The sequence below is a fragment of the Eptatretus burgeri genome, chromosome 11 (assembly GCF_056783735.1).
Source record: "Eptatretus burgeri isolate ZD-2024b chromosome 11, Ebu_testis_v1, whole genome shotgun sequence".
NCBI lineage: Eukaryota > Metazoa > Chordata > Myxini > Myxiniformes > Myxinidae > Eptatretus > Eptatretus burgeri.
This window is the reverse complement of record NC_140971.1, coordinates 77,262,462-77,290,001: the sequence shown is the minus strand read 5'-3', so window position 1 is coordinate 77,290,001 and position 27,540 is coordinate 77,262,462. Positions and strand designations below refer to the sequence as shown.

General features: G+C 43.7%; 1 protein-coding gene across 1 annotated transcript in view; it reads right to left on the bottom strand.

Moving 5' to 3' along the window:
• The window catches only part of LOC147017425 (solute carrier organic anion transporter family member 5A1-like), a 55,744-nt gene that overhangs the window by 9,822 nt on the left and 18,382 nt on the right, over positions 1-27,540 (bottom strand). The window contains exons 2-7 of the mRNA XM_085847083.1: positions 20,981-21,113; positions 20,547-20,767; positions 17,219-17,383; positions 11,919-12,117; positions 11,142-11,292; positions 5,234-5,442 (exon numbers count right to left, since the gene is read on the bottom strand). Coding sequence (XP_085703209.1) covers positions 5,234-5,442; positions 11,142-11,292; positions 11,919-12,117; positions 17,219-17,383; positions 20,547-20,767; positions 20,981-21,113 — 1,078 coding nt within the window. The remainder of the gene's footprint in view (positions 1-5,233; positions 5,443-11,141; positions 11,293-11,918; positions 12,118-17,218; positions 17,384-20,546; positions 20,768-20,980; positions 21,114-27,540) is intronic.

Genomic DNA, 27,540 nt, shown 5'->3' with positions numbered 1-27,540 from the left:
CGCTTGCAAAGCACAGTGAAGACTGCCACTAACAATAATGAGGCAAGCGCTGCTGCTGCCGAACTAAAGTCGAGACTAGACGAGTTCGAGCTGTTAGGGGGGGGGGGGGCAAGGCAAGCAGCCAGACCTGATAACTTACCACCAATGACGCCTACGTCTCAATGTCCAGAAGTCAGTCCGCTCCGTTTTCCACCTTCAGAACAGTCATGCAGACAGACAGCTAAAAGTCCAGATCAACAACATCTGGCTTACCTTCACACGTGATCCTGCATTCATTTTGTCTATACCCTTCATTATCTTGAACATTTTTATTAGATTCTCTCAACCATTTCCTTTCTAATGTACAAAGTCTTGTCTCCTTAATCCGCTCATCATAGCTTCGTCTCGCGAGGCCTGGAATCAATCTAGTGGCCTGACGTTGAACCCTCTCCAGCTCGGTCTTTGTGAGATGCGGTGACCAAAACTGTCCAAAATATTCGACATGATGCCTCACAAAATTCCTGTAGTGTTAAAACCACCTCTTAATTTATACTGTATCCTCCTACGAAAACATCCTAAAACCCTGTTAGCTTTACCTGTACCTGTGTGGCACTGTGCTTCTTGCTTGCCCACCCCAAACCCTTGTATATATTATCACCCACAGATCCTTCTCTTGTGTGACTTGCTCAAGACAACCCCTTGCATCATGTAACCACTCTTCTCATTCTCCTTTATACCCTTCCACAGCATCTTACATTTATTTATGTTAAATCGCATCTACCAATCTTTTACCCAATTTATGAAAGCATCTCAAGTTTCCAAGCTTGGTGTCATCTACAAAGTTGAAAAGCTGACTCTTAACCCCACTGTCCAAATCGTTAATTTAAATAATGAATAATGATGGTCCTATAACTGATCCAAGCCTGGTGTTGGCTTCACAGTTAGGGTGGTGGCTTGGGATCTAAGGGTCCTGAGTTCAAGCCCAGTTGGCCGCTGAATTAATACACCAGGGGGTTGACTCCGCCTGTCATCCTTCCGAGGTCGGCAAATTGAGCAACAGCTTGCTGGGATAATTGAGCCATTCGAGTATCCTGCGTCAGAGTGGCGACCCGTCCAGGATTGTGCCCAACAGGCCAGGAGACTGCTTCGGCAGCACCGACACTCTCTGTACAGAGTATGGTTCCAATTATTATTATCATTATTATTATTATTATTATTATTATAACAACTGATCCCTGTGGTGCCCGGTACTTACGTCCTCTCATTGAGACACTTTTTGCTTCCCATCATGAATCCAGTTAGCAACCTGACCAGCTCCTCCACCAGCTTAGTTAACAACCTCCAAACGTGGTACCTTATCAAATGCTTTCTGAAAGTCTGGATACACGACATGGCAACAGCCACTGCACTTTGCTCATCCATCTAATCAGAAACTGCTTCGTAGAACTCAAAATAAATTTGTTAAACTCGATCTCCCTTTGCTGAGATCCATGCTGACTCCCTTTAATTAGTTAATACAATCAGAGTAAACCGTCTCCGATGGGTACGTAGATGTCTCACCCCAAATGAGCAATTTCGTTGGAGTGTGTATTGGTAGAAATGGAAATTCAATATGAAGTGATGATGTGGACTGAGACACATGGGACATGTATGCTTACGTTATAGACAATGCTGGTCCACTCAGAAGAACTATCGTGAGTGATTAAAAAAATACATTAAAAAAAAAATCAATAAATGAAATATGCCATGCACAGTACTTGCAACATCCAAACAAACAATAGTTGCCAAGGAAACAGGAATTTGGTGATTTGGAAAATTTGACCCATCCATCCATTGGGACCATACTCTGTGCAGAGCGTTGGTGCTGCCTAAGCAGTCCCCTTGGCTATTGGGCACGATCCTGGACGGGTCGCCACTCCGACACAGCTTCCCCACAACTGAAGTTAACCAACAGGTCTCTCGCTCCCCAATTCCTCTCTGGATCATTTATTGAATAAGTTATGTTTGCTAACCTGGTACCTGTTCTGACTTCAATGAGCTGTAAAGGAGATCGGTTAGCATCACGCCTATCTGCTCTGCCATGTCCCTCACTACTCTTGGATGCAGATTATCTAGCCCCAGAGCATTGTCGTATCTTAACTTTCCTAGCTGCTTCTCAACTTCCTCTACCCTGACCAAGAACTCCTCTAAAAGCCAATCCTCACCCCCTAGATAGATTCTCTCAGCTATTAGCAATTTACCACCATTTAATAAGCCTGCCATTTGTCGTCTTGACCTGTTCTTACCCCCTATATATTTAATGAATGCCTTTCCATTATATATTCATATTCTTGACCATATCCTTCTCATACTCTCTTTTGGCCTGCTTTGTTACTTTCTCAACCAGCCTTCATTTACTCCTGCACCGAAATGAGCGATTCCAGTCCCATTGTTTGATATGAAATAAATGTCTTCTGCTCATCCTTAACAGCACTCCTTATTTTCCTGCTCAACCACTCAAGTCACTTCCTGCCTCTGGATTTACACCTCATTGGAAGCTCTGTACACTGCACAAAAGCTCCTTCAAGGTGGCCCATTTATTGCATGTGATGCCACTTGCCCTCCTGTTTGTTCCAATCTAGAGTACCTAACTCTCTCCTCCTACCCTAAAATCGAATACTCAAATTCTACTTTCCCAAAGTCTTAATAGAATACTTGCACGCACGCACGCACGCACAGTGTTATGGACTTGCAGTAGTTACTTGTCCCCAAATGTTATGGACTTGCAGTCGTCACATGCTCCCCTACCTCCACCTCCTTAACATATTCGGATCATTCCTTAAAAGGAGGACTAATACTGCAGTCCCCCTCATGGGCTTATCTACTAACTGTGTTTAAAAGCATTCCTGGACGAGATTCCTCATCTACTTTGCTCTTTCCCTGTTCATGCACCTAATCTAATCTATCGCCGGCAAATTAATCTCCTCCATAATCAATACTCCTCCATTACCAAATACCCATCCGAAGTCTTCATGAATATATACATCGGGAGAATTGAATATTTACATTTAGGAATTCCTCATGAATACATGAATATTTACATGGAGAACATTGATGAATATTTACGTGGAGAGAATTGGGGTGTTGCCCTCTCCCTCATGCACATCCCTAAACCACAGAATACAATTTATTTATTTTTTTAACTGTGAAAAACCTACCGGTGCATCCCCAGTACAACCATTGGTTTTCAACTCAATCCGTCAGTTTTTGAGGAGTGCATCGAAGTCAAACCCTCAAAACAAGCAGACACTTCTCAAATGACAATGTGATTACAGAACCAACGAAAACAGCACTCGGTAGAGCGCATACCTCCCCAGGCTGAACAGTTTGTTTTATCTCACCGATAGGCCGGATCCAGATCTTCACCAAAATCAGACCAATTCATCCTCGTCACACACTCAACCTGTCCACCAACTTTCGACCGAATCAGTCAACAACTTTTTGAGTTATTCTGCTCACAGACAGACAGGGGTGAAAGCATAACCTCCATCCACCTTAGGTGGAAGAAATTTTTAAAAAAAACATTGGACAACAAAATAAAATGTCTTGCATATTAGTATACAAGTGGATCAAACAGGGGACCAAGAAGTAAAGAGGAAAGACGGAGTCATCAGGATGAAACCTCGATAGGATTCAGGTGGAAGCTACTCCACAACCCTCCCAGTGAAAGCCTTACAGGAAAAAAAAAAATTCTACAAGAATTCACTTCTCCTGAGAGATAAAGATAACAAAAGAGAGAAATAGAGAGTAAAAGAGAGAGAGAGGAGATGTTCGAGATGTTCCAAGTTGATAAAGATCACAATATAATGGTTTGTACAGTAACAGGCATCATGGGCCCAACAACCTTTTCCTCGGTTTCCTTTTCCATGGGATTGAAGAGCCCCCCCTCCCCTGTATTGTTGGGAATGACCGACTGAAGCAGAGCAAGCATTGTTCTGATGTCAAACTGTTCAAGATGATGCTGAGGCAATAAAGGAGATCCCCTTATGGCAAATCAGGGGTGAATACAAGGAGGGTTGTTGCCAAACTAAAAGGCCAAGCATGTTCTCAATCACATTGGCTAATCAGAGTCGTGTTTACTTCCATGTGACATCGTCTGTACTCGATCAAAACAAAAGTCACAACCTGAAACCGCAGTTCGATGACAACAAGTCCATTAAAGGTGAAATGATGGCGTTTAAATGGTTAAATGATACCCTGGGATTCGATGCACGCGGATGAGGTATCCTGTTACTTACGGGTAACCTCGTGTGTTCGCAGTTCGGACGATGGCTGGGTAGGATTTTGTTGTGGCTTGCACCTTTCACCTCTATGAGGTTTGAGCTTAAATCCTTGCAATATTGTAACTTGTAACAGGATTTGTAACATGTTCCGTTTCAAGGTTCAGATTACCAACTCACTTGCCATGTTTCAAGTCCCTTCCCTTTTGATTGGTGCCCCCTTTACCAAATGTTTATGACAGTAACAACCACGGTTTATACCTGTGGTTAAAGTGGAAATATGGAGCTTGGGTGAGGGGCAGTGGCCATGTCAAGGATGACAAGGAAACAAGGAAATGATGCGCAGGAGGCCATTCGGCCCATCACGCCTGCGCCACACCAATATCAGAGTAACTGAATCCATCAATACTCCTTCCCTTCGTGTGCAGCCTTTTTTGCTGCTGGTTGCATCATTGGTTAGGGGCGCAGATATGCCGCTGATGCAGTGCCCCTATTACCGGTACACTAGTACTCATTTCGCCGACCTCAGAAGGATGACAGGCTGAGTCAACCCCCTGGTGTTAATTCAGTGGAAAAACGAGACTTGAACTCAGGACCCTTGGATCCCAAGCCGCCACTCAAACCGCTAAGCCAACACCAGGCTTTCACAGAGCTTACGGCTTTCGGCCTTCACTAGTTAGGGCCGCTAAGCCAACACCAGCCAACACCAGGCTGTAAAAATTTCACAGCCATTTCTCTTTGAAAGCTTAAGGTTATCCATTCCAACATTTACATATGGCTTTGGGGAAGAGTGAGGGATTGAGGAGGGAGGGGGTTTGGGACTCATACATACACCCTCCTCAATGTCTCTGTATACCACTGCTCCACACCATAGGCTAGGATTCTAAGGAAATGCCAGCCAACACCACCCTGTAGTTGCTTCTTCTTCTACCTGCATGACCAGACTCAACATTTCCAGGTCACACTCAATACTCAAGCCGGCAACACAAACTCACCTGAGAGTGACTATGAGTGCACATGGCTGGGCGCATGTCATGACCATGACGACCACAAAGATGAGTGCGAGGTAGAGGCCCAGTGAGTTACACTCGGACCCACATTTTCCCAGGAGTGCATGGCCAGGAATGAGCTTGGAGCTACTCCTCATCCCGAGGGTTAAAGGCTGTGATGGGATGCACTCGCACTGTGAAAAATTGGTTCCTTTCTGAAATGTGGGAACAAAACAGAACACACATAATCAAAACGGACGAGACAAAATTGATACTCTTCCGACAATTACAACAAGCTAGAACTTCAATCTTCCAAATTTCATTTGACCATCAAATTATTTGATTGTTCCATTTCTGTAATGCGAGGAAATGGAGAAAAGACAAGAAGAAGAACAAGAAGAAGACCATTTTACAGTAAAGTACTGGTTTGTGTGAAGGCGAATGTCCATCCGCGTCAAACGACACAATATACCTTCGGCCAATTGTGGAGACAAAGTTTTGGAGTTCAAAGAGAAGTTGGAGTATACCTGTACCCCATTGTTCATCTGAAGGTTAAACAATGGATTTCAACTGAAAATTGATGAGTACTGCTGTGGGAAGTGAGGTGTGACTGATGTGACAAGAATACAAACAATGTGAGTGGGGTGCAGCTGATGTATCGTGACTTCAGCCCTTCGCCAGGTAAGGCAGGGCCCTAACTGAAGGTAGGTGTTTGGGTCGGCCAATCAGATACTTTCAAAGGCTTGAAAAAAACAAAATCCAAGAATACTCCAAATTTTTGTCTGAATAAAATACCTCTCATTCGTTAATAGAACAAGACGAGAATAAAAATTATTGGGAACACAAAGCAAAAAGTAAAATATATTCCTAGGCTCCAAATTTTTGGGTAGGCCAGGCCTACCCAGAGTTACGGCCATGAAACCAGGGCTCCGGAAACGTCAGCTTGCCTCAAGGGTTATGTAACGTATGTTGATTTCCGGTTGTGGTTCGTTGTGCTCCGTGATCGTGAATAAACGTCACTTCCGGTCTGGCCCAACATGGAGTCCTGAGTATCTTCCAAGGTGTCAGAAGAATCTGCAAAGATCTCCGTACATCCACGCCATCTGATGCTGGTATTTGAAACGTATAAACTATGGCATCCGTGAACTTTGAACACCCAACTATTGACTGGGATTCGACTTCGCTGTATCAGGAATTTGTCCGATTCCGAAACGACGTTGGATTCGTTTTTGACGGTCCATTGCCTGGGCTGCCTGACAAACACAAGGCGGGGTGGCTTGGAACGTGGATCGGAGAACAAGGACGAGAGATATACAAGACCTTTGAGTGGATTGAAGGTGAGAGGAATGACCCCAACATAGTTTTGGACAAATTCGAATTCTATATCTGTCCGAGGAAAAACAAGCGCATCGCGAGACATCATCTGGTCAGGAGGAAACAAAGCCCCAGTGAATCGTTTGACAACTTTGTCAAGGACTTGCGGCTCATTCTCTTGGACTGTGAATATGTGCAGCCTGAAGATGTGCTCGTGGATGCCATCATACGAGGAGTTTATGAGGAGAAAGTTCAGGAACGCCCACAAGACAGAGGTGAAGAACTTACGCTGGCCAAAGCTCTTGAAGTGGGTCAGCAGTTTGAACTTTCAAGGACTCAGATTCGCATTGTCCGTGATGAGGATATGAGTGTGGCTGCTGTACATTGCAAGCGTGCGAGGCCAAAACCACAATCTAACCCAGGACCATTATAGGCATCACGCGTGAGACCTACCTCGAATATACAGCGGCGTAAGGACAGTTGCTATCGCTGTGGGAAGGATCCTGACCGTTCATGGAATCGTGGTGTATGTCCAGCAATTTGATCCACCTGCTCTTACTGCAAGAAGCCAAACCATTGGCTTGCAGTTTGCCGTCGACGCACTAGCGTGCACTCGGTGGAAACTCAGTCGGACGGTGCTCCTGCTGATACAAACGAGTAGGCAGATGAAACTAATGGAAACATTCTGCAGATCAGCGCATTGCAGACAACGCTTTCATTCCCTTGTGACAAATGGAGACAGGCTCTCTTGGTATCAGGAAAGCAAGTGACCTTCAGGATTGATACCGGAGCTCGCTGCAACACAATGACACGATCTGATTACCAGCGTCTTGATCACGCTGGTGAACTCCGTCAATCGACCAAGGTATTGTGCACTTACTCAAATCACAAGTTAAAACCCGTCACAGCCGTGGATCTTCCTGTTCAGTGTCGTGCCAAGTTCGTCACCACAACATTTGAAGTGGTTGCTCTCCAACAGGAAAACATAATTTCTGGTAATATTGCAGAAGCTCTGGGCCTGATCATCAGACTTGATTCCGTTGCAACAGAAGTGGATACCTGTGGTGTTCTTACTGAACTGAAGGAATATCCAGATCTCGTGCGAACCACAGGAACTCTGCCAGGCATGTATACAATTAAATTGCAATCTGGTGCAAAGGGAGTTGTACATTCTTCTCGGCGACAACCCGCTTCCCTCTTGCCGCGTATTAAAACCCGACTGGGGGAGATGGAATCGGACGGATACATTGCCAAAGTGAACAAACCTACGGAATGGGTCAGTTCAATGATGGTATCTCTCAGAAACGATAAACTGAGAATTTGTCTGGATGCATCCCATCTGAACGAGGTCATCAAGGGGGAGCACCATCCCATGCGTACTGTTGAGGAAGTTGTTGCAAATATACCTCACGCCAAGGTGTTCTCAGTGCCCGACGCAAAGACAGGATTCCTACAAATCAAACTAGATGAGGAATCATCCTATCTGACATGCTTCAATACACCTTTCGGTAGGTATAGGTGGCTTCGTCTTCCCTTTGGACTGAAATGTGCACCCGAAATTTTTCAGAGGATTATGGACCAATTGATTGAAGGCATTGATGGAGCAGTCGCGATCATGGATGACATTGTCATCGCCGGTCCAAATGTGGAAGTACATGATCGAATTCTGAAACAAGTCATCGATCGGGCAACAAACTACAATCTTAAGTTGAACCTGCAGAAATGTAAAATCCACCAGTCGTCGGTACAGTATGTAGGACATATACTGTCTGAGGATGGACCATCTCCTGATCCTGTAAAAGTTGAGGCAGTTCGCAGTATACCGGCTCCAACCGATAAGGAATCGGTGAGGCACTTCGTCGGATTCATCACGTATTTGTCAAAATTCATCCCTCGGTTGAGTGAAGAGTTAGCTCCACTCCGAGAACTGCTGAAATCTGAGGTTGTTTATCAATGGCAACCGGCTCAAGCCAGAGCATTTGGGAGACTGAAGGAACTTTGCTGTCATCTGCCTGTTCTTGCATACTTCGATGTCAACAAGCCAGTCGAGATTCACTGTGATGCTTGTCGAAGTGGACTTGGTGCAGTTCTTGTCCAGGAGGACCGCCCCATTGCATACATCTCCAGGGCTCTCACGGAGACTGAGACACGGTACGCACAAATAGAGAGAGAGATGCTTTCCATAGTCTATGCCTGCAAAAAGTTTCATTGTTATATCTTTGGGAAACAGTCACCGTCTACAATGGCCACAAACCTCTGGAAATAATTGCCAAGAGGCCTTTGCTGTCTGCTCCAATGAGACTACAGAGCATGCTACGAAGATTGCAATGGTATGACCTCAATATTCGGTACAGAAAAGGGGAAGATATGCAGCTTCCGGACACGCTTTCTCGAGCCTACCTGCCAGGTACTGGTTCGGAAATAGACAACTTAGAGCACATTTCAATGTTGGACTTTTTATCTGTCTCTGACGAGAGGTATGCTGATCTTCAAAGAGCAACTGAGTTAGAACTCAGTCAATGATTGTTGATGGATGGCCAGATGCCAGACAAGGTGTATCATTCGATCTTCGACCAGACTGGGATTCCCGGAGTGAAATTTCCGTTATGGATGGCATCCTATACAAAGGCATGCGAATCGTTGTACCACCTACTCTGAGACCACACATGCTGAACCTGATTCACGAATCGCATCTCGGAATAGTCAAGTGCAAACAACGAGCTAGGGAAGTTCTATACTGGCCCTCCATGAATGCGGACATTGAGCAAACTGTTCAGAACTGCTCCAAGTGTGAAAGCTATCAAAACTGCTTGCCTGCTGAGCCCCTGAAACCGACTCCTACACCGGATCGACCTTGGAGGGAAATTGGGACAGACCTGTTCCAATTTGATGGTAAGACATACCTGATAACGGTTGACTGTTATTCCAAATTCATCGAAGTGGACGAAGTGAAGGATTTGCATTGCAGAACAACGCTTGAGCGACTGAAAGCACAGTTCAGTCGCCACGGTCTACCAGAGACTCTACGGCATGATAATGGGACAATCAATGTACAACTCACAACTTTTGAAAACGTTATGCAAAGATCACGGCATCTGTGTTAGAACATCTAGTCCCAGGTATCCACGTTCAAATGAAGAAGTTGAAAGGGCTGTACAAACCATCAAACGACTCTGGAGAAAATGTTCGGACAAGCACCTGGCCTTGCTGGATTATCGCACAACGCCATTGGAAGGCATTCACCTTTTGCCTGCTCAACTACTGATGGGAAGACGTCCGAGGAATACCCTACCCACTGCCCGTAGTCTTCTAGTACCTATGGCTTATGACCGTGTTGCTGTGAAAAAGACACTTCGACCTGGAGAAAGCTAAACAGAGGTTCTACAATGATCGTCACACACACACACAAAGATCTTCCACCATTACATCCAAATGACGAAGTTAGAATGGAACCTTCTCCGGGTTCCAAACGGTGGATACCAGCTGTGATTGTGAAGCAGCACTCGGAGCCACGCTCGTATGTGGTTCGGTCCCGAGACACGGGTGATACTTATCGCCGTAATCGTCGACATTTACGTAAGAGCACCAGTGTAGCCAACGAGGGCGCTAACCTCTATCGGCCTTTCATTGAAGGTGATAATGCTACCTGTGAGGTCAGTGACGGCCCAAGCGGTTTGTGAAACCTGAAGCCTCCAGATACCGATGCTGCGCGTTCTGTCGAGCTGCCTGAGCCAGACAGGGCAGTCACCCCGCCGAGGCCTACAGTCTCCCCTTGTGTAACCCGTACTAGAAGTGGTCGTATCAGTCGTCGACCAGATAAACTTGATTCGTGTTGAATTGTAACTTTGCCTTTACCAAGTTTGGATCTTTGTCAGCACCGAGTTGAATTGGTCTTGACTCGGTTGGCCAGTAAGTTATCAAGTACAGTATATATTCATCTTGCTGAATCGCTTTTTGTTCCACATGAAATTGTATAACTTTGGTCACTGCTTTTGCCACCCTGAAGGGGGAGATGTAACGTATGTTGATTTCCGGTTGTGGTTCGTTGTGCTCCGTGATCGCGAAAAAACGTCACTTCCGGTCTGGCCCAACATGGAGTCCTGAGTATTTTACAGGTTGTACACATTCTTATCGGCCTTCAGTTGATAAAAGTCATCACGAAGTCATTTTTGCTCAGCAAAAGGAGTTTTGATCCACAAGGAGAAAATAAGGAATGGGAAAAGTCTTTTATCAGCAGGTTAACCCAAACCTCATCAACCTAAACCCAAACCATTCCTTTCAGCCTGCAAAGGGTGCAACTCAAAAGGGGCCATGTATCTATTACACATGCACAAGAAAAGGATGGAGATTTAAATTCAGAAGGGGGGGGAGGGGTGAGGAAATTGAGAAGAGAAAGTGGAAGGAAAGTTGAGTGAAGAAGAGGATAGGGGACTGTGGAAGGAAAGAATTATATTTAGGAATACGGAGATCGGGAGAGAGTCGACATTCTGCCATTTTTGTGCAAATTATAAATACACAATGCTTATGGAAAGGAGTCGGGCACCAAGGAAATATTTTTTTAAAATGGGGGGGAAGGGGGAGAATAAGACGACTGCAATACCATGGTGAGAGATGTGAAAACAGCAGAACACCCAGCGAGGCAAGGGTTTACGTATGTAAGACCATCTGAGCCACACACTGGTTCATAGAGGTTTGAAGGGCAAATGCAGTGCGAGTTGCAGCTCGATTTCAGGCCTTCCACCAGCGAGGGCCTTCAGGATTAGGGAGGGACATGGAACGACAGCAATAAAAATAAATAAATAAATAAACAAACACAAGTTGTGAACACCGATTGGATCATCCACAACTAGTGAAATTATTCAAATGCAATCCCTATTATCGTTAAGTGGCATCTCTAGAGGCATTTATCAGCATACACAGATGCTGCATGGTTTTTATTTTTAATGCTTCATCACACGTCCTGGTGAAGAGTTAGCTTTCAGGTTCAATCACTTAAAATAGAATAGCTCAGAAGCTGTTCAGATCCATACGAGTTCAGAAACTACATGGAGGCGAGTATATTTCACAGTCCTCCTCTTAACCACAACGACAGTACGGCTTTGTGGTCTCAATCAAGCCATAGGTTTAATCCCTAGTACACTCTGATCAAGTTAAATAGAGGACTGGCATCGTTCAGATGGGCAAGAAGCTGGCAGTCTTATTGGTCATCACATATCCCATTGTATCATTCAGCAAAATATCCCTTCAGCACAAATTCTAAACTCCTCACAGGCAGAAGGTTAATCATCTTGTTTGATAACAGCTTTCCTGATTCACAATTCCTATGACGGCCTCTTAACCTTCAATACGAGATGATCAAACCGAGCACCCTTCGTACCCACTGGCATATGGCTTTGTCACTCCAGCCAGGTTGATCCCATTGCAGCCCAACACCCCAAGACCAACGAACGGCAGGAGGGAGATAGCACAGCATATGGTGGCCAGCTTGGAAGCTCCGACAGCACTGAGCTTCAACCGCTTTATGACGTATCCTCCAGTAAGAAGGCCGATGCTGGCACTTGGAACCACAATAATACCTGTCACAAGGCACCAAAAAGAACCAGATAAAGTCTCATTGTTACTTAATAGACTAGGTCAATTTTCCAAAAATCTTAATCCCGAAGGCAAATGGTGTTAATTTATGGCATACAAGCTATTTAGGGGTATTGAGGGGTGCTGAACTCAAATCTGATGTATGCCTAGCTCAAAAATGGCCGATAATGCCTTATAATTGAGGAATCCAAGATGGCCGCCAACGACGGGCTGAAATGTATTTATGTTCATATCTTTTTGAATAAACAAGGTAGAAACTTGAATGAAATGTTCCTTTGGAAGTTTTTCGTATATGGGGAATCCAATGCCATATTCAGTTTTGATATAAAATGTGAAGAAACTAATTGAAAGTCATATTTATTGCAACAAGCAGGTAGGCGACATGGCTGCTCGCTCTAGATGGAAAGCTGGCCGACGCGACTAGCCGATATTCATGTACATGCTATCAATCAATTTAGCATAATAAATATGATTATCACAGCCCTCTTAGTTTGTGCCCAGAAACCCGCCTTGTGAAATTTCAGGCGTTTCCAAAGAGACTCTAACAAATGGCAGCCCTGGTAATTCCATTTATCTATTCGCTAAAGATTTTATTTTTTTATATGATGCTGTAAGACATTCTCCTTGGGCACAAAAAAAAACAGGTCCCTCGGAGGTCCATTTTCGGAGGTATTGATTTTTTTGTATAGTCCACAATAAGTGTACGATGTACGATAAAGTATTTTAGCTGTTGCTAAGCAACGGAGGTGTGCATAGCAACCATTCATTTTTGTGTACATGCTAGCCACATTGTACACATTTCACCCAAGTTTCATCAAAATCAGACTCTTTCTCTTAGAGATATTCGCAATTAACCGTTTCTGAAATGTTCGACATGTACTCGCCCAAAACCTATCTCCTACAAATATTTTTTGTTAGGGCTGTAAATTGGCATGAAGGGAGCTTGATAGATTACGCACAGAACTCTAAGCTTCGATTTTTCTATTTTTTGACCACTTTAAAGGGCCGCTGCTATGCCGTTGTTAGGCTCCGGGGTCCCATATTTGAAAGCACACGATTCCCAGAAATATTGGTCCTACCTACCAAATTTCATTGGAATCGGTTGAGTGGTTTAGCCTCTAGGCTTGACCAAAGTTTCGCGGACAGACAGACAGAAATGTCCAGAATAAGGGTGCTCTAAGAACAGCCAAAAATTGTCTTTTTTGAAGATGAATAATAATTTGTCGACCAGATAAGATCCAGAAGCCCCATCCCTCTCCCTCCCCACCAGGAACACAGACCGCCCATTTTTTAAAGCCCAGAGGCACTACGTATGATTCAAATGTTAGCAGGAAACAGATTAGGGATGCAATACCCATTTTGGCTTGGCAAAGTAAGGTACCCCCAAATAACACTGACGTGCTTCGACGTAAACCAACATTTGACAAGCAATTTGTTTATTTGTAACACGAGAACAATGACAAGAATTTTTGATTTAATCGTGCATGAATTGCATGAGTTTATCATATTTGCTGTCAGAGCGTTATATACAGTCCTTCATTGTGTGTACAGGTAGATGTGCACACATGAACTTATTCCCGGTCGTCATGACTGTTCCGGCAGTTGTCGCCAAGTTTCCTGCAGTTGCATGCCTCGATGCATTTCATGTGAATTTTCCTGCAGCGTTGGCTGAGGAACCCCTTCGTACAACCACATGAGGTGATCTCCCTGCATGCTTTCGGGATAGGTGGCAGAGAGAGTAGCCGGGGCACTAACTGACCGTCCAGGTGCATCCATCCCATTTCGGTCAATGGAGGAAGAGCAGGATATTGTGAGTGTGCTTGGCTCCAGACACTTGCTTGATAGTGTGAACGCATGATGTGAAACTTTGCTGCATCTGAGGTTGGTGGCAGAGTCTCTTCTGCACGACCAATACAAAACAACTTGACTCGTGCTTTGTTGCATGTATCGACCTCGGGCACGCCAAATATCTTGCGGATGAATTTCTCTGTTGATATAGCTATGTTTTCCGTGAGAGGGCCCTTGCCTAGGCCAATCAGATCAGTATGATGTTGCTGGAACACCTGCCAGGCTGTTTTCTTTCTGTGGCAACTGAACTGAGACACACTATCACAGCCGGTTACGGCATGGAAGGCAAGTAGTGTGTCCACTTGACCAGCAGATAGCAACATGCGAATTTCATGTACTGGGAAATACTTTGGAGCCTTCGACGTCCCAGCTTTCATGTAGAGACGTGTACATTTCATTCTGTCATAGTGTGCTAGAAGTAGAAGAAGCACGTCTGTATCACGTACTGACAACTATCGTTTCCATATCAGCATGGATGCAGTGCAAAATCAGCCGGGTATCAGCTTCTTCGTGGTCAGCCCTCAGAGAGGAAACTTCGAGATCTGGATCAGATGACTTGACAGTGGTCGCTTCGGCGAACCCCCCTGCCACTACAACCACTGGTCCATCTCTCAGGCTGTGTTCAATCCGATGGTTTGAAAGTAGTAAAGCGAGATCTGCTTTATTTTCCTCGAGTGCCATAAAGCTAGACCAGTCTGATGGGAGAAGAACTGATGGCTCGTTATCTATTTGACGACGTACCGGTCGGTGGCGCTGCTTGCGTTTGGTCCTGGTACCTGCTTTAATTGATTCACCTTGATACCTGTCGAAGACTACGTCGATCCTCTGGTATTTTGCTCCCATCTTGAATACATTCTTAGCAAATGTGTTGGCATAGTCACCAAACGTTCTAATGTCAGGCGGCTTTCCAAGTGCCATCACGAGTGCTTGGCCATCAATGAGCAGGAAGCTGCATTCATCGAGTGTAACATTTGCAGGAGTTTGGACTTGTTGCGTCAGTATGTTTGCTAACACAGACTTGTTGGTGGAATGTAGACTACCACTAGTTGTGGCCAAAGATAGTGGGACGGTCATGAGTTCATGCTTGAGGATGTTTTCTAGGTTTACCTTGCGCCCTGCTCTATAAGCTGCTATGAGCCTTTGTAGAATGTTCCTGTCCACTTTGATAGTGTTTTGCTTGCCCTAGGAAAGTTGCACGACTTCGTACAAAGAGGCATATGTCTTGGCCTTATTCTTTTTAATGGGTGATTTCAGATCCAGGTGCTGGTTACTATCTGGAAGCTCACACAGATGTTTGTCCATGAAGACTTTCATTTGCGCCTGTCCAAGGTGTTCTGCACTAAGCAGAGATTCTTGAATCACAGGCGTGACCACATCCTTGGTGATAATGTTCTTCAATGTGTCACCGCCATCTTGAAACACGCCATGATGTTTTAACGATACAATTATGCTGCCTTCTTCAGAGTCGTCTTTCTTCATCCTACTTTTCGTGCACTCACTGTGTGTGTACTCATCGTCTTCATCGTCCGTTGGCAGTCCCATCATTGCTGTTGTCTGAGAAGATATGCCCGTTCTCAGATTATACCACAATGTCCATCTACTGAGTGCGGATGCTATGCTGGTGATACCTACTAAGCCTCCGCTCTTTTTTCCTGTAGCCTTTAGCCATTCCGTACTTTGGTCCGCCGAAACCTGATTGAAGCGTCGATCAGTGCGTTTTACTACGAAGTTGCCTTCCTGGAATTCAAGGAGGACTTCTGGTGGGAGAACCGACATCTCAGCCAGGTATACAGTACCCCATCTGGCATAGTTTTCCTGATCGTACCTGAATAAGAATGGCAGCATACGTTTGAACGCATATAGGTGGAGATCCCATGATCCATCACGTTGCGCTCTTGTGAAGCAGAGTAGGATGCTGAACATATTCACATAGTCCCACCAGAATTCAGCATTCGGGTCATCAACTACAAGAGCTGCCGGGAACCATAACGGCTTAGCCAACAGGAAGTGGACGGTCCACAGGTAGCCCCCTGTGGGATTGTGAGCCCTCCATATTATTATTATATATTATATTATTAGTATTTGGATTATAATATATTGGATATATCTACAATGAGAAAAAAAACTGCAAACTGAGTAAATTATTCCTGGACACATTGGATCAGCCTGCTTGTAGATCTTATCTGGTCGACGAATTATTCATCTTGAATCAGTTTCTTCACATTATATATCAAAACTGAATATGGCATTGGATTCCCCATATATGAAAAAATTCCAAAGGAACATTTCATTCAAGTTTCTACCTCGTTTAGTCAAAAAGATATGAACATTAATACATTTCAGCCCGTCGATGGCGGCCATCTTGGATTTCTCAATTTTAAGGCATTATCGGCCATTTTTGAGCTGCGTATACATCAGATTTGAGTTCAGCACCCCTCAATACCCCTAAATAGCTTGTATGCCATAAATTAACACCATTTGCCTTCAGCACTTTAAATATCCACATTTTCACAAATTTTGCCGAGTCTATAATGTTTCATTCAACTTCAACATAAAAATAAAAAAAATTAAAAAACCCACAATGAGACATTTGTACAATACCATCGAAAACGATTATTGTGCTTCTTCTATCAAACTTATATTCTCAAAACAATTTGGACTCTGGGATGTTAGAGGAATAGAAAAATTATGGCAGAATGAGAAGAGTTCAAGAAACTCCGACCTATTCAGCGGAACTTCATGAGAAACGAGAAGGAAATGAAGTGTTATTTCAAAACGACTCCAGTAATCGACTACTTACGATAAATACAACACAGTAAACCATTATATTTGGTCTAACATGCATCTTGGGAAATAATCCAAAAGATAAAGCAATTAATTTTCTCTCCGCTGAAAGGCATATTGAAATACCAAGGAAAACTATCACCTGGAGGCCCAAATTCCATTTGTCTACTTCTCATGACATTTTACCAAGTGCTATTCATTAATGTTCCTTCACAGGCTTTCCAAGTGTACATTAATGTACAAGTTTCATCTTACAAAAATTTACTAAAGGTTATGCAGCTCGGTAAAATAAATTAATATTCCATAAATACACCTAATATGATCAACTTTGGAAAACTAGTAAACTTTGCAGCCAAAGCCAAAATACATTTCTCAAGACTTGCTGCCCTCCCAACACCCCCCCCACCCCCATCACCCCAAACAACAAACATTGGTGGCCCACACACTACACACCTGTGTAAAAATTTGCATGTGAAGCCGACACAGAAAACTGCAACTCCAGAAATTTTGGAATAAAAGTGATGAAAGCCGTAACGATGGCGATCTCCGCTGTGTAGGCGAGGCTCACGAACAGGAAAGTGAAGTTGCTGCAGATATGTAGGGCCGCTCGAGGAAGATCTGCAGGAAACAGAGTGCATTGTGGATCTCATGTGTCACAACTTTGATCTGGGTATTTAGTGAAGATGAAATTTAGATAATTATATGAACGACGCAATCCTTGAAAAGAATACAGCCAAAACACAATGGCAACCAGCCACAATACTGTTGTAGTGATGGGGAAATTAAAAAAAAAAAATAATAATAAACACACGTTGGATTTTCCCCACACAGGAGGAGGAGATTGGGACCATACTCTGTGCAGAGCGTTGGTGCTGCCTAAGCGGTCTCCTTGGCTATTGGACACAATCCTGGACGGGTCATCACTCCGACACAATATACCAGCATGCTGGAACTCATTTTGCTGACCTCAGAAGGATGACAGGCAGAGTTAACTCCACCTGGTATAAATACAACAGCTGAGTGGGATTTGAACTCAGGACCCTTGGATCCAAAGCCCACCACCTGAACCATTAAGCCAACCCAGACAGATATTTATTTAGTTTGTAATTAAATAGATTTCCTAACCATTGTTCGGAGGGATTTTGGGAGGGAGATGTGTTGTGATTTTAGCATGTTCATTGCCGGAGTAATGTTCCCCGATTCTCCAAATTTTAGCCCAACAATCCATCTTTTGACCCTTCTTTAACTCCAGCTACCCATCCATCGCCGGCCCCTCGCTCTTTGCCTTTCAAACCCCGTAAACTCAATGAAAAAATTCCCTCACTTCACCTGAATTCACCGTTTCATTCCACCATCTCAAACACCTCCCCTCAAACCACCCACTTTACACTACCCCTTCAAGCCTTCCCTCCCTCCTTTTTATCCCACATCAAAACCATCCCCCTACCCCCCTCACACACACACACACACACACACACACACACACACAACCCGATTAGCTCAATTCCAATGAGCTGAATTATTCTAACTTGGTACAAAAGATTGTTAATAGTGTGCAAACCAGTGTGGAACTAGAGACCTTTCTTTTCCTTGACTTCAAAACTCCCATTGAAAACACAATAGAGGCGATCATTGGCGCTACATTTATCACGATGATGCTGCTACGTCAGAGCCAACAACAACAGCTGCCCGCCTGGGTGGGTATGGTTTGTCATCAGGACGAACCCTCCGACGCTCTGGCCAGGCAGAAGCCAATGAGAAGGCGACATTGACTGTGAAGATGACCAAATGAGAGGAGCCATAACCACACCACCTTTCGGTGGTGGTAAAAGGCTAGAACTCTTCGTGCTCAAGGGATTCCGGACGCCTTTCCACAGGGATTGGCAGATCTTCGAGATGCCTTTTCAACAGAGATCATTAAGCACATCCCAGATGCCTTTCCACGGGAATCAGCGGGCATTCTCGGTGTATTTCCATGGAGATCGACAAGCACTCTCGTGGACCAAATAGCCTTTCCATGTAGATCTTGATGCTCGATACTCCACTCGTCTCATCTTCCAGGAGGTTTTGACTCATTGTGCTGCGATCCACCACACTTTGCCTGCCAGGACCACACTCCACTCGTCCCACTTGCCGGGAGGTCTCGACTAGTCTCATCTTCTGGGACTTTTGATTAGTCTCGTTCTTGCCCATCAAGCTCAAGTCCTTTGGCCAAACCTGCGTTAATGTCTGCCAGTTCGGACCATGAGAGCCACCAAGGGGGAGCTGGTATGCTGCACAAATCTGTGTAATACGAGGCAGGAGCCAGACCCATGCTCCCTCAGCACTCTACTTTCTTCCTCTCTACATTTCCCTGGAATGCCATGTCCTGTGTTTAGCATAAATAAGACCATATCAGTGGGGTACATAAGTGATAAGTTAGTCTGCTTCCTCATGTATCCCATAATTGTGCCTTTTCATTGTGATCTCTGTCCATCCATCGTAATTACCTGCCATTTCCCATTGAATAAACCTTGTTGTTCTTGTTGAATAAATGTGCTTGTTAAGCTGTTAAACATTTCTGGCATACTCACTCTCGTCCTTTACTGCATTGGTCTGACATTGTGTGGAAATTTAGACGGGAAGTTTTGCCCCACAGATTGGCTCTGGGATTAGCAAACAGCCATCCACAGTTCGCTCAGCCGTGCATACCAAATAGATGTGTGGCTACTGAGAGCATGACCCCTTATTAGGGTTGCTATGCCAACAGTAAGGTAACACATAACCAAGGAGCAAAGACCCTGCCAAGGCCGGTGATTCGAATCGGCGGCCACAGTTGCCAATTGGACTGCAGAGTTATCTATTGCCGGCGGTCTCAGGACCAGAGGTCGGGTGAAGGTTTGAGGACCTCTCTCATGATAATCCCCAACTCATATGACAAAGTAAATAATTCTAATTACTTCTGCCACCAAAGGTGGACGGAAGTTTTCACCCATTTGTCTGTCTGTCAGCAAGCTATCTAAAAAAACGTTGTGGACTGATTCGGACGAAAATTGGTGGACAGGTTGTGTGTGTGTGACAAGGACACATCAATTCGATGTTGGTGAAGGTCCACATCCAGATCCATGAATGTTTTTTTTTTAACTTATCAAGTGATTCTTCATTATTGAGAGATGGGGCCAAAAATGATACATGGTTTTCATGATATTTCAAAAAGTTGTGATGGATTCGGTCAAAACTTGGTGGATGAGTTTTGGTAGGTGACAAGAACAAGCTGTTATATTTTGGTTCAGGTCCGAATGCAGATCTGGCCAATCAGTGGGATACAAAATGTAAACAGTTCAGCCTGGCGGAGGTGTGCACTCCACTGAGTGCCGTTCTAGTTATCATATATTATTGCGTTAGGTTAACAACCTTTGACTCGTATCACACATTTCCTGGTCTAAAACCACTGTGACAGCATATGTGAGGCTGTATGTGACAAGCTGCCCATCGGGTGATCTCACACACACACACACACACACACACACACACACACACACACACACACACACACACACACACACAAACTGTAGTCCTTCAATGAATCATAAACCAGGACCATATAAGTTCAATGTTGATGGTAGAATCATCAACCAGGCCCATTTAATGGATCAACTCAACAGAACGTTCGAGGCACGCTAACTGCCATGGGAAGCAAGGAAAAGTGGACATTTCGGGCATTAACATTTTGGCGGAGCCAAACCCTCTTGTCTAAGGTGCCAATGTCTAATGGTCGATTGCGTCAGAAGAGAAAAATCACCTCGAATCTCTTTCCCAAAGTGGAGAGGTTTGGGGAGGGAAAAGGCTTCCTCGTGCAATTCCTGCAAGTTTCCACATGTCAGGTCACCAAAGTCTCGCGTCTGATCCCCATCCGTCACTTTGGGCTGGTGTGCAGCACTAAGCCTGAGGCTTCGAGGGAAGGTCAAGATTGGTAGAGAGAAAATAAGGATGGCCACTGCACACAGCAAAAAACCGCTCCACCTGTGATTGTGAGAAAGAGGGAAAAGGGAAGGAAAAAAAAATCCCTGAAAGACTGAAAAAAGTATGTTTTACATCCATTATTCGTCATTTTTATAAACATTAACTGCAGCATTTACACAGACCAATGTTCGAAAGCCATATTTGTTTTGATTGCAGCATGATCTTTACTTTACAAGGTGGATCCAATCAAAGTCGAGGATCATAAAAAATTACCAGTTGCCGACGAACCCTGGATCGAGCTGTGTCAGTGTTCCTTCCTCATTAGGGTGCACATAGCAACTGACAAACCAGCTGCCCATCAAGTATCCAACTGCTGGACCAAGAGCACCCATTACATAGAGTATAGCTGGAAGGGAAAAAGATGGAGGACGGGGGGGCGGGGGGTAAGAATTATGGTTTTTTTGTAAATTTTATGCCAATGTTGGATTAAGGGTTGTGCAAAAAAAAAAGCAACTGCACCAATGTGGCAAAACAAATACATAAATAAATGAAAGAAAAAAATAATTAAAATACCAACAGTGTAATTGTAACATATACACTGATAACCCCAAACATTATGACCACCTGCATAATATGCTGTTGGTCCTCCGTGTGACGCCCAAACAGTGCCGACCCACCGAGGTATGGACCCTACAAGACCCCTGAAGGTGTCCTGTGGTATTTGGCACCAAAACATTAGCAGCAGATCCTTCGAGTCCTGTAAATTGTGAGGTGGAGCCACCATGGATTGTTGGTTGGTCCAGCACATCCCACAGATGCTCAATCGGATTGAGATCTGGAGAATTTGGAGGCCAGGGCAACACCGTGAACACTTCATCATGTTCCTCAAACCATTCCCAAAACAATGTGTGCAGTGTGGCAGGGCACATTATCCTGATGATGGAGGCCACTGCCATCAGGGAATACCATTGCCATGAAGGGGTGTACCTGGTCTGCAACGATGTTTAGGTAGGTGACACGTGTCAAATTGACGTCCACATGAATGGCCGGACCCAAGGTTTCCCAGCAGAACATTGCCCAGAGCATCACACTCTCTCCACCGGCTTGTCATCTTCCCACAGTGCATCCTGGTGCCATCACTTCCCCAGGTAGACGGCGCACACGTACACGGCCATCCACGTGATCTAAAAGAAAACGGGACTCATCGGACCAGGCGACCCTTCTTCCACGACTCCAAGGTCCAGTTCCGACGCTCGTGTGCCCATTGTAGGTGCTTTCAATGGTGGACAGGAGTCATCATTGGCACTCTGACCGGTCTGCGGCTACGCAGCCCCATACGCAGCAGGGTACGATGCAATGTAGATTGTGACACATTCCTTCCATGACCACCATTAAAATTTCCTGTGACTTGTGCCACAGTAGACCTTCTGTCAGTTCGGACCAGACGTGATAGCCTTTGTTGCCCTCGCGCATCGATGAGCCTTGGGTGCCCAACACCCTGTTGCTGGTTTGTGGTTTGTCCCTCCTTGGACCACTATCAGTAGACACTCACCACCGCTAACCGGGAGCACCCCACAAGCTTTGCCATTTCAGAGATGCCCTAACCCAGTCGTCTGGCCATAACAATTTGGGCCTTGTCAAAGTTGCTCAGGTCTTTACTCCTGGCCATTTCTCCTGCATCCAACACAACAACTTCAAGAACTGACTGTTCACTTGCTGCCTCATATACCCCACCCCTTGACAGGTGCCATTGTTACAAGATAATCAATGTTATTCACGTCACCTGTGAATGGTCATAATGTTTTGGCTCATCAGTGTATACATTATAGCAAAGAAGATTTATTACACGAAAAAAAAAAATTCATGGAAATACAAATGGACAATCACAGATCTCAAATTTTGTCCATGCCTCAACACCAAGGTCAACGGCCGTGCTTGTCTGATGTAAAGTTATGCATAATCTGTATGTTAGTGCGTGGTCTATATCTATGGCAACACTTCGACGAGCCTGAGAAACTGCATTAAGTAACTAGAATGGCACTCCGCAGAGGGCACACCGCCGCCAGGCTGAACAGTTCACGTTTTGGATCGCCATCCGGACCCAAACAAAAATCTAAATCGGCTTATTCTTGTCACCTCCCAACTCAGTCACCAAGTTCCATCTGAATCCATCCACAACTTGAGATGTCGTATTAGATTTATCGTTTTTGGCTCTCTCTCACTCAATGGAGAGGAATCACTTAAAGAATTCTCGTACGGGGATCCGGATCTGAATCCTCACCAAAATCGAATCAATTCGTCCTCGTCACACACCCAACATGTCCACCAAGTTTCATACAAATCCATCCACAACTTTTTGAGATATCCTGCACACAGACAAACAAACAAAAACAGGGGTGAAAACAACCTCCATCCTTCTTTGGTGGTGGAGGTAACAAAGAAAAACTCCACGCAATCCCAGCTAAATGGAACTGGACTCAAAAAAAAAAAAAAAAAAAAAAAAAAAAAAAAAAAAAAAAAAAATCTACCAATTCTGCTGTGGCCACACCAGGTAGTGTTGCATCAAAGAGCACGTCATTCTTCACAGGGAATGCGAAGACGCTCAGCATTTATATGGATTCAATCATTTCTCTCCATCTGCAACCACACATGAATAAATGGTCCCATGATAATGATATCATGCTAGTTATTGTGACACCGAATGTGGGGATGGATGTGACTGACACAGGCCTAATGGAACCAAACAGCCTTTTGTTGTACTTGCAGAAGGTTTCCCTATCTTCAGACTACAGTGCCTGGCCAGAATATCACAAACATCCCCAATTTTAAACAAACTTTGTTTGAACAATCTTTGATAAGAACACAATCAACTGCACTCCATATATTAGGATCTGGTATCATCAGGACCAGTTGAAGAAATATTGGGCCCTGGGAACTGCATCTCTGAAGGCCCAAGTTGATATGAATTTTTTTTTCTTTCCGAATTTCAGTAAATTTTATTAAAATCACATTCATGTGATTGATGCTCAAAGTTAAAAATTGCTTTTCTGAGATTTGACGGCGAACTAGGAAACCACATGGTCAAGTCAATCATGCGTGTCAGGTTACTGCCAATAGACATGATGGCGAGACAGCTCAAGCTGCCTTGGTCCATGGTCGGACGCGACACGTTGTTCACGAGTTTCATTGTTAGCTCGCCTGTTCGAAGAACAGAGAGCTATAGCGATACCCCCGGCGTGAGCGTGAAAATGTTAAAGTTTTTGTATTACGGAAAAACTCCTCGACGGATTTCGACGAAACTTGGTGGGGGGGTTAGGTATGGTCCAAGGATCATGCCATTAGATTTTGGACTTGGCCCTCCCCCCCAAAAAAAAATTGGAGATTTTTTTTTTGCATTTCTACATGTTTTAAGTGATTTCCAGCCCCCCCCCCCGCAAAAAAAAATTGTTAGAGAAAAACATTTTTTGCAACTTTTTTTTTGCATTTCTAAATGTTTTAAGTGATTTCCAGCCCCCCCAAAAAATTGGTAGAGAAAAACATTTTTTGCAACTTTTTTTTGCATTTCTAAATGTTTTCAGTGATTTCCAGCCCCCCCCAAAAATTGTTAGAGAAAAACATTTTTTGCAACTATTTTTTCAACAAAATTTCGATTTTTTTTTTTTTGCATTTCTACACGTTTTAAGTGATTTCCAACCCCCCCCAAAAAAAAATTGTTAGAGAAAATTTTTTTTTTTGCATTTCTACATATTTTAAGTGATTTCCAACCCCCCCAAAAAAATTGTTCGAGAAAAAAAAATGTTTTTGCAACTTTTTTTTTCAACAAAATTTAGATTTCTTTTTTTTGCATTTCTACATGTTTTAAGTGATTAAGATTTCGACGAAACTTGGTGGGGGGGTAGGTATGGTCCAAGGATCATGCCATTAGATTTTGGACTTGGTCCCCCCCCAAAAGAAATTGGAGAAAAAATTTTTTTTTTTTGCATTTCTACATGCTTTAAGTGGTTTCCAACTCCCCCCCCCCCCAAAAAAAAAAATTGTTAGAGAATTATAAAAAATATTAATTATTAGACTCGTCTTTTAAAAACGATAAATGTATAAACAGGTGAACATTGGGTGGCTTTGAAACCAACTGTGGTTTTTAAAGCTGCGCTCAGCTTCACATCCTGTCACAATGCAGTGACAGTAAAATTCTCAACGCGACGGCGACGTCAGGAAAACTTGCATCCAAACCTTTACTTTGATGAACTTTTGCAAAGAATCCATTCTCTCTTTCAGCCAGATGATGAAATCATAGAAATGTTCAAACTAATCAACACCATCTGAACCCTTGTATCTTGATGTCAGACTCATGGCTCTCAACCACAAATGCTATTTGGCAGAAAAAAAGACTTGAGAAATTCAAAGTCTTCTGGTCGCTATGGATAAGCTTCTTGACAGTCAGCAAATTATACTAGCAACTTATCCATAATGACTAGATGAAGGTTTGCACTCAGAAAAGTTGACTTGGAGAGCGACTAAAAGTTTCATCAGGTGTACGAGCACACCCATTAGGGAGAGCCAGTTTAAACATAACTACACTACACTACACAACACCGGTTTGGTTGTTGTTCTTTGTTCTTAATAAATGGATTATTACCTATCCAATGGAACCATTTTTATTATTTGAGGAGAGCAGAAAGCACGACATGCAAGGTCGAGGTCCTGCTGCTCCTTTTTCTTCTTCCATCACAGGAAGATGGGATTTAAAAACATGCATCTAAATGTCTTGTTGGGAGAGTGGGAAAAGGGTTTCTTTTGTACCAGAAAAGGCATTTTGCAGTCAAGAAGATTTTTTGCAGGTATCTGTCACCGCTATACATTGACCACAACTCCCACCCTCGTGGGAAGGATGACAATGGAGACTGGTTAGCTGGTGGTGCAGATATGAAGAGGAAAATAAACAAACAAGTGGGCAGAGACTGGTATGAAATTCGCCGCGACCTTGCCTTTTGGACTTCAAAAACACATTTTGCGACCTTTTTTGGAATGGGCTTTCAGCTTTTGAATGATGAACCAATACGCGACCTTCAAAACGAGGCCTTTTTGCGGACGGTGTGTATTTACCCTGACTCAGTTTGGCTCACTGGACACACAAAATGTGAATTCAAAGTCTTTTAAACACAATTTTCAGCATTTAGACAAAAAGAGTGGCAATTTCGTAATGGTTAACCCCAATGGTTGTGTTCCTGGATGAAATTCCATACTCACAGAAATAGAGGAATACGAAAAATATCAGTGGATGAGAAGTGTTAGGTTCTTATCATTTCCTGTTAATACAATAAGCTAGCGGCAGCAGTGGTAGCAACAAACACAAACAAACACCTTTCACCAATAGATGCAACAATCAAGTGCAATTTATCTTGTGGCCCCAGAACCAAATAAAAAAATTATAATGGTGCTCCACAGCCCACAAAACTCTGACTTCCACCCACCCTTCAATATGATTCATTGTAAATATCATCATTTCAACTTACCCTGTACATCGACAAACCCAAGATATGACCTTCCTATCAGTGTTAATCATCTAGGTTTAGGTAAAAACGGATGTGACCGACACAGGCCTAATGGAACCAAACAGCCTTTTATTGTGCTTGGAGAAGGTTTCTCTATCTTCAGACTACAGTGCCTGGCCAGAATATCACTCAGTAGTCTATGCAACAGTAGTTTATGATCCTTCAGGCCTTTCATGGGCCCACAAGATTGGGAGTTTTTGTAATATGGACAGCAAGATAGCCACCTTTTAGACGAGTCGATCAGAAAGTTATCCAAATCCTTCATTGTGCAGAGGCACATCTCCAAGTATTTTTGGCTTCTGTAAAAGTTTTTGTGAGCCGTTTCATGCTACAATTCTTATCTGGCACACACAATATACATCCGTCTGGCCTGATGGAGTGGTTTAATATGCAAATCCTGTTTAAATTTCAAGTCAATGGGATGAAAATTGAGGATTTTAGAAATTTGACAAAGTTGTTGAACTTTGACCAATGTTGACCTTTTGACCTCAAAAGCAACAGGCTTGTTGCTTATGATGAACTCCACCAAGTGAAGAAGTTTCGTGAAGATCGATTTAAAATTGTGACCTGTAGGCGATTGACAAACAAACAAGATATATGTCGTGCTCAGCACGATACTTGCAAATTCCCACACCCCCCACTACCCCCCCCCCCCAAAAAAAAAGTTGCCATGTGAACATCAAATTGTCCATTTCATTCCAATTAAAATTGACAATCTTAATCAAAGTTCAGGTCAATCGGAAGAAAATTTATTTTATAAAGTTGACCTTTTGACCTCAAAAAGAGTTGCTTTCACAAGTCAGTGATGCACTCTGCAATTGCTGTTTTATGTTCAAGTTAACGATTTTAGAAGTTTGACCGTTGAACTCAAAATCAAGAGGCTTCTTAGTTGTGACTACCTCGACAACTTGGTGAAGTTTGTGGAGATAGGTTTAAAATTGTGACCGGAAGGCGGTTGACAGAGACGGACAGATAAACACTCAAGACCAACCAATATTCTTGAAAAATCTTGGATTTTACAAAGTAACAAACAGACACAATAACAGACTCGACCAAGAAAAATAACAGATTTTGAATATTCAATTTCACAAGAAATACATAAACAAAGTGTGGATGAATATAATCAGTTTCTCCACATTTGGAACATTTGAACCCTCGACTTTGAGGAGCCACACAGGACTAAATGGAAGTGGCCACAACTCGACCACACCGATCGAGGCAGAAAGAACAGTGACATTGAATGGACACTGGTCAATGTCGAGAGCCACCCGGTCTCACTGA